General features: G+C 42.2%; 1 protein-coding gene and 1 long non-coding RNA gene across 3 annotated transcripts in view; one reads left to right on the plus strand and one right to left on the minus strand.

Moving 5' to 3' along the window:
- RASSF8 (Ras association domain family member 8) overlaps positions 1-14,143 on the plus strand; it is a 78,828-nt gene that overhangs the window by 60,285 nt on the left and 4,400 nt on the right. For both annotated transcript variants that reach the window (XM_031597168.2, XM_031597169.2), the window contains exons 4-5: positions 9,506-10,395; positions 13,470-13,614. In XM_031597168.2, the coding sequence (XP_031453028.1) occupies positions 9,506-10,395; positions 13,470-13,614 (1,035 nt within the window). The remainder of the gene's footprint in view (positions 1-9,505; positions 10,396-13,469; positions 13,615-14,143) is intronic.
- On the minus strand, positions 2-9,456 carry LOC149919701 (uncharacterized). Its single transcript, XR_016469316.1, has 3 exons — positions 8,959-9,456; positions 5,867-5,899; positions 2-4,562 (listed from the first exon to the last, which is right to left on the minus strand). It is a non-coding gene; the product is annotated as an uncharacterized LOC149919701 (long non-coding RNA).

Raw genomic sequence — 14,143 nt, forward strand, 5'->3', positions numbered from 1 at the left:
TACCTCTGTCAGCTGGATCTCTTGGGTTTGAGTGAAGCTTTTTTATGAAGCTGAACTGAGGGCTGGTGGGGATGCACTGAGTCCCAGAAGAGCGTGAAATTGCACAGTGGGATAAGCTCATAGTGTCTTAGAAGGCAATGTAAACTTGCAGCATTTTATTTTTAATATTTAACCCACTGGAGTGGTTAGAAAAAAAGAAAAGAAACACCTTGAAAGCCATGCACTTCCTTACAGCACAAATTTGTTCTGTGAATTATTACATACTGCTGTTTGTCATTGTAAATATAGCCTGGGCTAAGAAAAGTGCTGAACTGTCAGTGTTTTGAATACCAAGGATATAAAAAGCAGTGGAGAACAATTAGTTGGCTTTCACAAGCTAGTGATGTTAATTGAAATTGCACCCTTTGTAAGGGATTTATATCCATGTTGGGCATAGCATAGGTGAGTAAAATAGGTCCTTCAATAGGTCCATTCTCTTTGTCCCACACTCCATGTGACTCCTCCTAATGAAAGGGTAAGGTGAAGTTTGTTCAGTGTTAGCTATTTACTGAATAGTTTATACAAAAGCGACAATGAAACGATCATCTTTCAAGAACAGTTTTGTTAGTTTGTCTTTAGTCTTCTCAGATATTTCTTGGTGGCTGAGGGCATGTTGAGTAAGCTTCAGCCTCATCCCTTCCGTGTTTCCTGTGCTGAATTTTGTGCATTGCTAGAATTTTATCATCAGCGTTATGTACTATTTAAGGTTACTCATAAAACCTACATGTTACCTAAAATTACATCAGTAACTTAAGGGCTAGCTTTCACATTTTTCAGTATTCCAAAGATTTTTGCAAGATGGTATTAGTACTTTGACTCAATTGCAAAATAATAACCTAAGAAAAGCAACTTAAAGCCATAACTATCAACTAGATATTCTACCTATAAGCCTGAAGTCGACTTGTCTGAATTTCTGTGATGTTTACTTACTCAAATGTGTATTTCTGATCATCATTTTCATATATTTTTATCTGATATAAGACTTACATTTGTGTATTTTGTATTTTGTGGGGATTGAACGCAGTGCTAGCATGCATATACTCTATCTGAATGTAGCAAATAGCTTAAAAGGTTTTATTTAAAACATGCCAAAATGTGCTATGTCTCCAAAGTCATATATCCATTGTGAGCTTCAAGAGTTTTTTAACAGTTTGTATTAGTTGCAGACTTTCATTTAATGCCAATAGGTTTATGAATTTCTTCTTTCCATGTCTTATTTTCTGCCTTTTCTGACAGTTATGCTAGCATGATTATTTTGTACTGATGATTAAAAAGTATTATTTATTTTTAAAAAAGTAAGCAGACTTTTCTGTTCTGTCTTTTCTGTTCTTTACCTTGTTTTTGGTACCTCTTCCATCTCATTTCCTTTTCCTCCTCCCCCAAAATGAAAAATGTCAGCCTTCCAATTCTAGACGGTTCTCTCGTGCTTCCCCATGTTATTTCTTTGTTTTTCTTCTCCGTCTTAAGTTATTGGCCTGAATTCTGAAAAGACTCCATTAATCTTGGAAACTTCTGCAGTTTTTGTCAATTCAGCAGACTCTTTTCTGTAACATGTCACTTGGGGCATGCAACTCTGTTTCTGTGTGGAGATAAAATTCAGTTTCAACCAGTGCCAAATTAAGATAATCCAAGGTCATACAACTTGGAAACTCTTTTATGAGGCAAATATCCTCTCTAGAAAACACCTAGAGTGACTGTGCTCCAGCTTCTCTGTGGGGCTGCTTGGACATTAAACATCGATATAAACTACATCTCTGTGTCTTTGGCAGGTAGGGTTTTCCCAACCCTCCTGTCAGGCCATTCATCAGAAAAGCAACCATATGTCTGCTCCTTTGACTTGGCTTTATGTACCAGTTTACCAGGAATAATTGTCACTCAGATTTGGATGGGAAGCTATTAAAATGTATCCTGTTAACTCCCACCTGACATTTGATGGTGGAAGGTAGCCAACCTCAGTTGGCTTCCTCCTTGGTTGGCTCTGATTTTATTTTCCACTTTGCAGTCTGGCTCCTTCGTCAGTCGCATAGTTTAGTAGGACTCAGTATTATTTTGTCTGTTGGTCTGTCTGCAGAGTTTTTCAGATGCTCCTTTTGCTTTCTTACAATATTTTCTAAGTTCTTGATTAAAAAATACAACCACCCACCCCTCCAACAGTACAGCCTTCTCCCTTGAACTGGGATATGAACTATAATAGATGTATTATTTGTGTGGAAGTGCAGATTGGGAATATCTGCAAATTAGCTTATTTTACAGCCATATCCACTGAATAAAGAACAAAACAGAGGTACTTGTCAGTACTCTTTGAAAACACCTGCTTCTCATGGACGAACTAAATCTGCCTCCATTCCAGAAATAAGAAAAATAAAGCTTTACAGTATATTTTAAAAAGAGGGAAATGGAAAAAATACAATCATAGAATGATTAGTGTTTGAAAGACACCTCTGGAGATCGTCTGGTCCTGCCCACTGCCCAAAGCACGGTCACCAGAGCAGGTTGCCCAGGATCCTGTACAGTTGGGTTTTGAGTATGGCCAAGGATGGCAAATGGCAACTCCACAACCTCTCTGGGCAACCTGTGACAGGCTTTGGTTGCCTTCATAGTAAGAGAGTTTTTGTTTGTTTGATTGCTTTTTTTTTTTCTGTTTTGTTTGTTTTTGTTGTTTTTTTGTTTGCTTTGTTGGTGTTTTGTTTGCTTTTCATTTTTTTATTTTTATTTATTTATTTGTTTTGTGGAGAGGGTGTGGAGGGTGACAAAGACAGGATGTTTTAGCTGAACAAATATAGCAAGTCATGCTGAGCTGTGCCCCCTTGTACGAGATTCTGTCCCATAGCCAAAGTGTAGCCTAATCCTTTGGCAGCAAATAGGAGTTCTGTCACTTAACTTGCCTATGTAATGCTCCTTGACCTATTCCTTACAAACTGGTATCTGTCACTATTACTTTTTCAGTGGAAATGCCCTATGTCTCTTCTTTGAGGTTGATGGATATAATTCATGTTGCTGCTTCTTGCATTACGATCTCTTTCCCTGTTTGCCCTTCTCTTTATCACTGAAGAACAGCAAATGATTCTACTCCCAATTTCTCTACACGTTAGTTTTTCAATTTCCATTTTGCTTGAACCTTAATTAAAAAAAATATATATGAGAGAGAGTTGTCTCTTTTTTTCCTCAGCAAAGCTGATTAGAAAAAAAAAAAAAAGCACGTGTATACATTTTGTATATATTTTAATGAGGGAGAGAGTAACAGCAATCAGATATAATTTTGGATACTACAGTGGATTGTGTCTCAAACGTAGGTACTAAAAATGCCTCGGCTGAAGGGAGGAGCTCCAGAATTCTGTTCAAGTAAGATATAGGACTATAAAGTTTCAAGTTTCCAGAGAATGAAATCACCTCCCACTGCTATCTCAAAGAGCACTTGATATTACCCTTTATGACTTTTAGCCAGGACAGCTATATTTTTGTAAAGTTAAATTGTCTCCAAATTATGAAGTGAGATGAAAATTTGACCCTATAAAAACAAGAGAAAAGGTCATTTCCCCATGAGAAGCAAAGCCCTTTCCAACGTATAGAAGTATATATACCACAGCACACAAAATGGAGGGCCACGAGTTTTGTTTCAAAAGTAATTTTGCCAGAAGAAATGAGCTAGCTACTTTCTTGTCGTATCCATCACCATCTACTGTAAAAATGTGCATTTGATAGCAAACTCTGCCTGTTTTTTTCCTGTGCATTCTGTGAACTTGTGAGCTAGTTGTGTTGGCTGGTGATGTAAACAAATATAGTTTAACAGCAGCAGCTTTTGCTAGTTGCTTTCCATTCAGATCTTAGTAATAAAAAATCTCCCAAAGGAGGGAGAAGATGAATAGTGCAGTCACAAATACACTTGCTCTTTTTCTCCAGGAGTAGTGGTCTTCCAGTTCCAGTCCCATGATGCTTTTTTACTGTGTTTCTTACGATTTCCTTCTCCTTGGGAGATCGGAGTATGATTTCTGTAGCCCAAATGACATCTGGTCTCTAGAAAGAATGGAGGAGCGAAACTTGAATTTCTAACTGAAGTGCAGTTTTGTTTTCTGTCCTTCTCGTAATTTTCTGTGGAAAATAATTTTTGAAAAATAGTAGAGTTGCTTTAAGTAGCTCTGTGGGTTTTGGTTTTCGACTAACACACGATATCAGGTGAATAAGAGGAGTGCTTCACTGAACAAGAAGTACAGCTGTCTCTCCTCAAAATGAAACAAATGCAGCTGTCAACTTTTGGGGTTTTGGTGCAGTTGAGTATTTTCCCTCAAAGATGAATGGCGCGAGTTTTTGAAAATAGAGTGTAGATTAGTTCGTGCTGTTTGAAGTGTGTGTTATGGCATTGTAGGCTCAGCCAGAGTTGTGTCTGGAAAAGTCGCTGCAGTGCTGTCTGTTTTCACATTCATCCCTTTCTTCCAAATAATTTCTGCTACAGCAGGTGCCAGCACTGGCTGTCAGACACTTGGAGGGAGAAGAATCTGAGGTTGAACTGAATTGCAGCAGTGAGTCTGAGGAGGATTTGAAAAAGGGTACAATATTTATTGTGTACAAATTAAAGTTTTCAAACATCAGACTAATCATGAGAATAAACCTGGGTTATTTTTGACTCCAGCGTTTAATTCTCCAGTGTTTCAAGTAGCAATGGGGGGGTAATAGGAAGCAGGGTTCTCATGGTTCACTCATAGGAACCTTAGGATTTTCCAGTTAAAATAGCAGTGCCCAAAGTCAGGGTGGCTCGGTGGGATGTTTTTCTACCCCCTCTGCTGATGGGGTCTGTCTGTGGCAGTGACAAGGCTGGCTGAGACCTGGACTACTTTATCTGACTTGCTGTGTCTTGCTGCTGGGCTGCCTCCCCAGCTCGGCCCTTGCTTTACCTATTTAGGCAATAAGTCTAATGTGGGGGTATTACTGCAGAGTGCTTGGATGAAAGGCAACTGAAAGGATGCATTGCAAGTGCTTTGTTTTCTCAGATTGCAATCAATGCTGGTGTATCTCTTTGAAGAGGAAGGTTAATAGTAAAAAAAGAAAACAAAACAAAAAAAAACCAACACATGGCTTCAGGCCTGATAAGGACATGTAAACACATTGCCAGCACAGCTGGCCTGAGTGAACCAAACAGACTGCCCTTGCAGTCATTAGATTTGAGCCTATCTCTTCCTGCAGGTATGTTTTTTCTGGCACTGGACTACTGCTTTGATTTTCATTGGCTTCTAAGGTATGGATACCTATAAATGCAAAATATGGTATGAGTTAAGAAGTGAGTAACACAAACTCTGTAAGCTCTGTTTCAATCATACTTGGGTATTTATGAGTTCGGAGGTAGTGAGAATAATTAAAAAAAAAAACTGCTACGGATGTTAAGTATCACATAATAAATGAAATGTCAGTTTCATATTTCGGAGATACTGAGCTGAAATCATGTTGGGTTTATTAAAATTGACAGCAATTACTTTTCCACCAGTGCCACTAAAGATTCAGGAGCTTTTGCCCCTTTGGTAAGGCAGAGCGTTTCCTCCTAAGTATTTCACATGTTAAGACCACCTACAAGATTTTACCTATGAACAATTATTCTTTCTTTACATTACCTTGTTTAGGAAAAGAACATCCTGCCGGGGGCAGGGGCTGCCTGTGGGTGGGAGCCCTAGGAATCTGGCAGCCAGGAGTGTGTCTGGCATCACAGTGCCTGGTTGGGAGCAGCTGCAGAGCCTTTGAGAGCAGAGCCTTTCCAGCCCATGCCCTAGAAAGGATGGCTTCCCCCATCTATATAGCTGCTCAACTTACCACTTTAATTGCCACCAACAAAGAGACTCACCTGGCCTAGTGCTCTAAGTCTTGACTGTGATACCTGAAATGAAAAATGAAAAGAATTTTGTGCTTGGAATATACTCCTGTGGCCAAACTGAAAAACTGTCTCACAGCTCTGTTTGTGCATGGTGTACAGTACTACCTGCATGCAAACACCAGTGGGACGTGAGCCAGCAGTATGCTCAGGTGGCCAAGAAGGTCAATGGCATTCTGGGCCTGTATCAGAACTAGTGCAGCCAGCAGGAGCAGGAAAGTAATTGTCCCTCTGTACTCAGCACTGGTGAGGTTGCATCTCGAGTACTGCATCCAATTTTGGGCCTCTCACTGCGAGAAAGACATTGAGGCCCTGGAGTGTGTCCAGAGAAGGACAGCAACGCTGGTGAGGGGTCTGGAGGGAACTGGAAACTGGTGAAGGGTATAAAGAGGAGAAGGCTCAGCAGAGATCTCTACAGCTCCCTGAAAGGAGGTTGTGGCGAGATTGGGGTTGGACTCTTCTCCTTGGTAACAGTAATAGGATGAGAGGTAATGGCGGTAAGTTGTGCCAGCAGACTCTTGGTTGGACATTAGGAATGATATCTTCTCCGAAAAAAGGGTTGAGGTGTTAGAGCAGACTGCCCATGGATGTGGTAAAGTCACCATCTCTGGAGGTGTTCAAGAAATGTGTAAATGTGGCACTGAGGGACATGGCTTAGTGAGCGTAGTGGTTGTGGATTGATGGTTGGACTTCATGATTTTAGTGATATTTTCCAACCTTAACGATTCTGTGATTGTATTAAACAGTATAGTGCCTGTCCCTGAAGTGCTTTGCATGCAGTGCATCATGCACTATGGGACAAAGAAAAGGGATGAATCATTTCTGTCCTGAAAAGCAGTATTGATGGCCATTCAAGTTAGAGTCCTGCCAGAAGTGGTGCATGAGAAATGTTGCTACTGCTACTTCCCTTTTAATTTCATTTTGATGTTTGGCAGCAGAAAGATCACTCGTGTACTCTTTGAGCTGCAAAATACCAATGTCTATAGAGATGCCTTAAGTGAATAATAGTTATGTGTCCTACTATCTTTATGGAGTGTAATTAAAATGTCTACCCCTTGAGAGTCTAAAGAAAAAAAATTGCTCAATTACATTTTCCCTGTATTTCAGTACTTTAATCACAGTTCATTTTAATGGAATCTGTGTTTAAATTACCAAATTAGCTCAATCCCAAAGTAAGACTACTTCTGTTGGGCACATGATAAGCATTCAGATTCTCAGTGTTTGACTGCAAAGGAGCAGCAGCTGACCCAGGATCCTGGCTGCTGGGGGCTCTTGGATGTCTCACTGGGCAAGTGACATCCCAGTAGCGTTGGGAAGAGCCGCGTTCAAACCATTGTGCACAGGGTCACTGCAGGCTGTCAGTGTTCTGGAGTCCACATTTCTTCTTTTGATCTCTTTTTCATTTTCGAAATAAAAGGTTGTTTTGAAGACATTTCTGTATTAACCTGTGATAAGACTGTGTGATTAGAGTCGCTTTAGATGTAAACCTAACCTGTTAACTGTGATACTAACCCTGTGTGCAGATGCAGGGTGCTGAATGTATGTATAGGCATATGAAAGTTATAGCTTGCAAGCCACAGTTTGGCATAGCAGATATGAATTCTTGTTAATTTTTTTGAGATGTTATGCTATCTAGTTCATGTCAGGCCCAGCAGAAGAGCTCAGGACATTCATGAGAAGGAGCTGGCCAATTGAAAGGGCTAACGAATCAAGGAAAGCACAGAATACAGCACTGAGCTGACTGAATTGTTTTCCACTAACAAGGCACATACTGCTTTGGCAACTCGTTGAATTGACTGTTTCACTGCTTAGCTAACTGTACCTGAAGATATTTCACGAACTGCATGAAATAAAATGCTTTAAATACACAACTTGGAAAAACACCATATGACAAATTCACAGATTGCTCATATAAAACAAGTTCATTTTTTAAATAACATCTGTGTGAGTGAAGGACTGAGTTCTGCAAGGTGCTGGATTAACACTAGTTAGTTCAGAAGGCTTTTGGACAACAAATGAGAAGCAGCAGCAGCGCATGGGCATTGAGCTGTTCTTTGCCAGCCATCAGAACAGCCTGCTCTCTCCTTGTTAATGGTAGCACATCACAAACAGCAGTCGGGTGCTGTGTGATGTCTGTGTTCTTAAAAGTTCTGTCATTAGTTTTGAATCAGCTCGCTCACCCTTTAATTTGTGAATGAATCCCATCTAATGGAAGCTAACATCACAGTTGTGGGTGTGCAGGTATTGTTGAGCTGTGTCATAAATATCCTGGATGCAGTAATCTTAGGTAATGATCTTAGCCGAGGACAGCTTTGTTTTAGACTGGTGCTGCACTCCAGGTGTGGCTGCTAAACTGTGTAAATATTAATTCTACAAAATACTTTCCTTTATGTGGCTCTTGAGCACCAAGTTCATTATTTAGGACCGCATGTTGATTTGGAACCTTAATCTAAATTGGAAAGTTCTTGGCAAGCGCTTTGCTTAATTCCTGATTTCATTTTAGGTTGAGATTGTTAGCTTTATTCCCCTCTCCCTTTTCTTTTTTTTCCTCCTGTTCTGCTTCTTTTAAGTAACGCATTTAATAGCACAGTGAATAGAGCTTGCATGCTGATCACTCGATGAGTGGTACTCCTGTTTACAATTTTAAGACTTCTTTGAACCTGGCTGCTTCTGACACAGCAGCGTTAGTAGCATTACCATCATTACAAGATGAAAGCTGGAAGCTTTTAAGCTTAACAAAACAGAGTGGTAAAATACAACCTTTGTCCTGGGTTCCGTAGCGCGCTTTTACTTCGTTTTTCTTCTCCCGGATTTTATTGTTAGCGTGCTGTGGTGAGCAGCACCAGCTTTATCCTTTTTCTAACAACACCGATGCCTACTGCAGACTGTAAATCATCATGGATCAGTGAACAATGCTGTGGGTCGGTAAAAACCTCTGAGTTTGTATCCTGGCACAGTGAACTTGTTTTTGAAGTACTCTATTACAGTCAACATGTCAGTCTATTCCTGAGCGTTGGTCAAGTGCTTTACTATGCTGAAAGACCTTTATTTTCCCCAGTACTTACCTGGGATCGTGTATTTATAAGGCGGCGTGGTGTCGGACGCAGTCCCTACGCTGCTTGCTGTGTTTTGCTGACTTCTATCAGTTCCATCTTCATGCGCTCTTGAAGCCCTCGCTGGGTGGGCTTGGTCCCTGTGGTCTCCTGCACGCCCAGCAGCCAAAGCAGCCCGTCTCCCCCACCTCACAGCTGCACAAATGACTGTTATTGTAAGGTCTTATTTGCCGGTGTAAATTACCCCCTAAACAGCGATCTGTCACGGAAGCGGACGTATGTATAGCATTAAAATAGGTAACGGTGTTTTTCAGGTTAATGGCAATTGCGGAACTGCTGCGAAACCTGTTGGGATAACGCAGGCTTTCGAATCGGTTGGCTTTTTCTGTATGCGTGTGTGAGCGGTGCGGTGGCTGCAGGTGAATTCCCCCTGCCGACGGGGACTCGTTCCCGCAGCGAGCGCCGTGCCGCCGGCCCGGGCTCCCCGCGGCGGGGCCGGGCTCGGCCTTATCCGGCGGCGCCCCCTGGCGCTCGGTGACGGCTGTGCTTTGTCCCGCAGGGCGCACCGGGCGCTACACGCTGATCGAGAAGTGGCGGGACACCGAGCGGCACCTGGCGCCGCACGAGAACCCCATCGTGTCGCTCAACAAGTGGGGGCAGTACGCCAGCGACGTGCAGCTCATCCTGCGCCGCACCGGGCCCTCCCTCAGCGAGCGGCCCACGTCGGACAGCGTGGCTCGCATCCCCGAGAGGACGTTGTACCGGCAGAGCCTGCCGCCCCTGGCCAAGCTGCGGCCCCAGAACGACAAGGCCATGAAGAGGAGGGAGCCCAAGAGGAAGTCCCTGACCTTCACCGGCGGGGCGAAAGGGCTGATGGATATCTTTGGGAAAAGTAAGGAGTCCGAGTTCAAGCAGAAGGTGCTCAACAACTGCAAAACGACGGCGGACGAGCTGAAGAAACTGATTCACCTCCAGACGGAGAAGCTGCAGTGCATTGAGAAGCAGCTGGAGTCTAACGAGGCCGAGATCCGGTACTGGGAGCAGAAGTACAATGCCAGCCTGGAGGAGGAGATCCTCAAGCTGGAGCAGAAGATCAAGAGAAATGAAGTGGAGATTGAAGAGGAGGAGTTCTGGGAGAACGAGCTGCAGATTGAGCAGGAGAACGAGAAGCAGCTGAAGGAGCAGCTGCAGGAGATGAGGCAGCGCATCCTGGAGTGTGAGGGCAAGCTGAAGGACTACATGTCCCAGATCCACAACATGGAGAGCGGCCTCGAGGCGGAGAAGTTGCACCGGGAGGTGCAGGAATCCCAAGTCAACGAGGAAGAGGTCAAAGAAAAGATCGAGAAGGTGAAAGGTGAAATCGATATTCAGGGCCAGCAGAGTCTGAGGTTGGAAAATGGCATTAAAGCTGTAGAAAGATCTCTGGGCCAAGCTACCAAGCGGTTACAGGTAAGAGCAACCTTTTTATCCGTTGTTAAAGAACAGTCAAAGATGTAATGAGTTTTTGATGTGACCGAAAAAGCGTAAGAAACTTGCAGTGGTGAACTTGAATAAAAAGAAGAAAATGTTCCTCCCACTTTCACATTGCTCTTCAGACTTCTCTTGAAGAGCAGATAATTAGAATTGCACCTATCGCACACAGCCTCTCCTTATCCGTGTGCAGGCTCTATTTCTTTCCCATCAGTTACAGCTTCAGTTTGCCATCACTCGCTGGCTACCTGCTGATTTCTGAGATGTAATTCAGAGCATATCTTTGCCATGCAGCAGAGCGTGACAGAGAAACACCAGTGCTAATATCAGTTGGGCTCGCTGAAGGCAGCGTGGCCACATCCGTGGCAGTACATCTGGCCCTTTGCCTTGCTCCATCGTGGGTCTGGGCTTTTAATGCTCAAAAATATCTTCTGCACAAACAATAGCACATGCAGGGCTAGCAGAGAAAGGTGGTACTGCAGATGCTAAACAGGACCATAGTGCTCTCAGCCAAATTCTCTTCCAAACATTTGTCTTCAACACCTGTTTGTCTGGGGTTAGATATGTTAAGGATTTAGGTCCTGGGTCTTGGCAGCTGAGTGTCTTGTATAGTTACACATCAGGGGAATTGGCACCATCAATTTCTGATGACTGAAGTTTTGATTCTTGCTGGTCTTTCTGCCTCTGAAGATAATGAATTAAAAAGAACAGTCTAAAAACAGCATCTGGGTAAATGGATGTAGAGTTAAGATAGCTGCTGTCTTTCGGGGCCATTGTTTTAAAGAACAGCATCCCCCTTCTCCTGTCTGACTTTCTCTCCACCTCAAGCAGCTGCCACATGTGACACGAGAATCCAGCCTCTGCTTCCTTGCAAAAGTTAATGATGTCACTTGCAACTGAACAGAGCATGAAAGAATAAATACAAATGGAGATCCAGCTGCTAGCAGAGAGGTGAAGGAGAAATTGTGACTTTAGGAATCAGGTTTACTCCTGGACTTTCACTGTACTGTGCAGGGTAGGACTAGGCACTGCCCATCTGTTAGATGTCCTCAGTAACTCCTACTGAGGCTGTGATTAAGTTCAAACTCTTGCTTCATTTTTTTTCATGGATGACGGTTTTACTTTTTCAGGCAAGTTTCTGCAAGTTCAGGTCTTTCAAACTTGTTCTAAAGTTGAAGGTGCAGTGGTCTGGAAGATCAGCTTAAAAAAAATAGCTCCCAAAATGATGTAATAGAGTTGAGAACAGAGGAATAATTTCTCATATGCTGAAAGTCAAATATTAACACTGATAGAGCTGGTTGATTTGAAACTAGAAAAATTGAGATGGGTTTTTAGATTGTTTAATATGGAAGGAAAGAAAATGTTGGTTCACAAAATTGAAAGTGATAAGAAAACAGGGGTGGGACTTCAGCGTAGGCTTTTCAGAGATCTTTAGTGATTTGTGCCATCTCTTCTCTGTCATTCAGTTTCTGTAGCCACCACAGTAGACATCATTTTCTAAAATTGGAGGCTATATTTATTTAAAGATCAGATGCAGAACTCTGCTCTACTTGTTTCTAGATATTGAATGCAAAACCAAGCAATCAAACAGCAAAATGACAAACAGAAAAAACCACCACCCTTCTTCAAGTAAAAGGTCTCACTAAGGTTTCATAAGTTGACATTAAATCATGATCTTATCTCAGTCAGATTTGGGGTGATAATTAACATTTTCGACCTGATTTTCTCAAAGAGTTGATAAATGTCAAGAACAAATTATTTATGAAGATCTGCTACCTTGCAAATTGCAGTGATTTTATTTATTTTTTTCCTTTTATTTTTTAAGAACAGAATTATCTTTGGTTGCAGCTGTGTTACAATCTCATGAAATGTGGCAGTGCAGAATTAATTAAAGACAGTTGTGAAGTGTAATGGGCCTAAAAGAAATCGGGTTTTTTTTTCCCTGTGGAATTGTCTTAACACATAGAGGTGGCCTAATCCCTTTTGTCAGCCCTCCAAAAGCTCTTAGCAGATGAGTGGAAGCAAGTTTGGCACAGAGAGCAAGCTAGGGCCAGCCATACAGCCTGCACTGGCTGAACAGGTTCAACAAAAACACATTGGTGACAAAGCCATTGGCACTTAAGGTCCTAATTTAAATATTAGATCACTTTTGTCAGTTTTCTTACTACCTGCTGAGTTCAGTCTCAGCTGTGACTGTCATACAAGTTTGAAGTGAATAAGGGCTGTGCTATCTGGGACTGTTCATACAAAAGATCCACAGAACTTTTCTTTCCCTGGTCTTGTGAGTTCACATCTACCTCTGTTTGTGCAAGATAATTAAGGAGAGGAAGGTTAACTCACCCTCCACATCTCACCAAAATGAGAATGTAGGGGCACTTACTAAATGGAACTGCCCATGGACATGATGCCTGGGTAGCTTGCCCATTGCTTGTAGGGTCAAATAGGCAAAGCCCCTCCTGTCTGTTGAGTACCACTTGCAGACAGCCAAGAAGGTAGAGAAAAATTATGTTCTAAGGATGTCATTCTGTCATCTGTTGGAGCTGTAGGTACTGCATGTCATGTCAGAGTCGCAGAGAGTGGAGAAGGAGCCTAAATGGTCATCTTTTGTATTTGTGAAGGGTTGGTGAATTAGCCTGCATTAGACCTCAGCATACAAAACACTTGCAGAGTGGGACAGTTCTGTCCATAAGAATTCAGACTTTAGGTAGAAAACGCAAAGAACAGAAAGAGAAAGAAAATACTCTTTTAGGAACAGAACTAAATGAGCTGTCCAAGTCATGCTGGACACTTCTGGCAGAGGTAGGAGAACTGCTCATTCAAAAATTAATGGAAGTAGACCACCAGTAACTCCTAATAAGTAATACTGAGTGATGGTTTGCCTTCTAAATTACAATAGTAAAATACCTTTCAACTCTTTCATTTGCATTTGATTTTAAAAATAAGACATTTACTCATTGAAAGGAGGAGCAGCATTTTGCCCAGTTGCAAATAAAGTCCTTAAGTGCTGCTTTATGCTTGCTTCTGCTCAACAGATGTTTTGTTTTTCCTTGCAGGACAGGGAACAAGAACTAGAGCAACTGACAAAGGAACTGCGACAGGTCAACCTCCAACAGTTTATCCAGCAAACAGGAACGAAGGTCACAGTGCTGCCAGCAGACCCTGTTGAGGTGGAGGCCCCACCTGCGGAGCTCGAGAGAGGTGCAGCACCCAGTGGTTTGGGCGGGAGGGAGAAGGGTATAGCAATGTGTGTACCTGCTGCATTAACACCAGCATTTGCACGTCAAGTGAACACCGTGCTAGCAAAGAAGCTAGCAAAATACTGAGAGTGTGGCGTCAAATATTTCTCTTAATCCCAATGGGTTAGCAAGCTATAAATAAACAGTGTATTAGTAGCTTCTCTCTCACTGTGGCACAAGCAGAAACTTCATTGCTGTGCCTCAGCTTCTGCTGTGTTACATTTTATTCCATGATCTGCTTGCAGGGATCCCTTTGTTGCAGGATTTTCTTCAACCATAAGCTTTCAAACCAAAAGCCATAGGATAGGGAGGTGGGGAGAAAAGACAGGGTAGCCAGGCCTTAAACATCAGTATTTGAAGAGTATGAAGTTTGTCATTTAAATGGGCAGAAAGCTTTGAGTTATATATAGGTACAGGATCTTTCTGCATACTGCTGCATGAATGCATTGCATGTATCTATCTGTGTGTTCCTTGTGGGAGAGTAATTATAT

Source organism: Phasianus colchicus, chromosome 1 (genome assembly GCF_987193195.1).
Source record: "Phasianus colchicus chromosome 1, bPhaCol1.hap1.1, whole genome shotgun sequence".
NCBI classification, from domain to species: Eukaryota; Metazoa; Chordata; class Aves; order Galliformes; family Phasianidae; genus Phasianus; species Phasianus colchicus.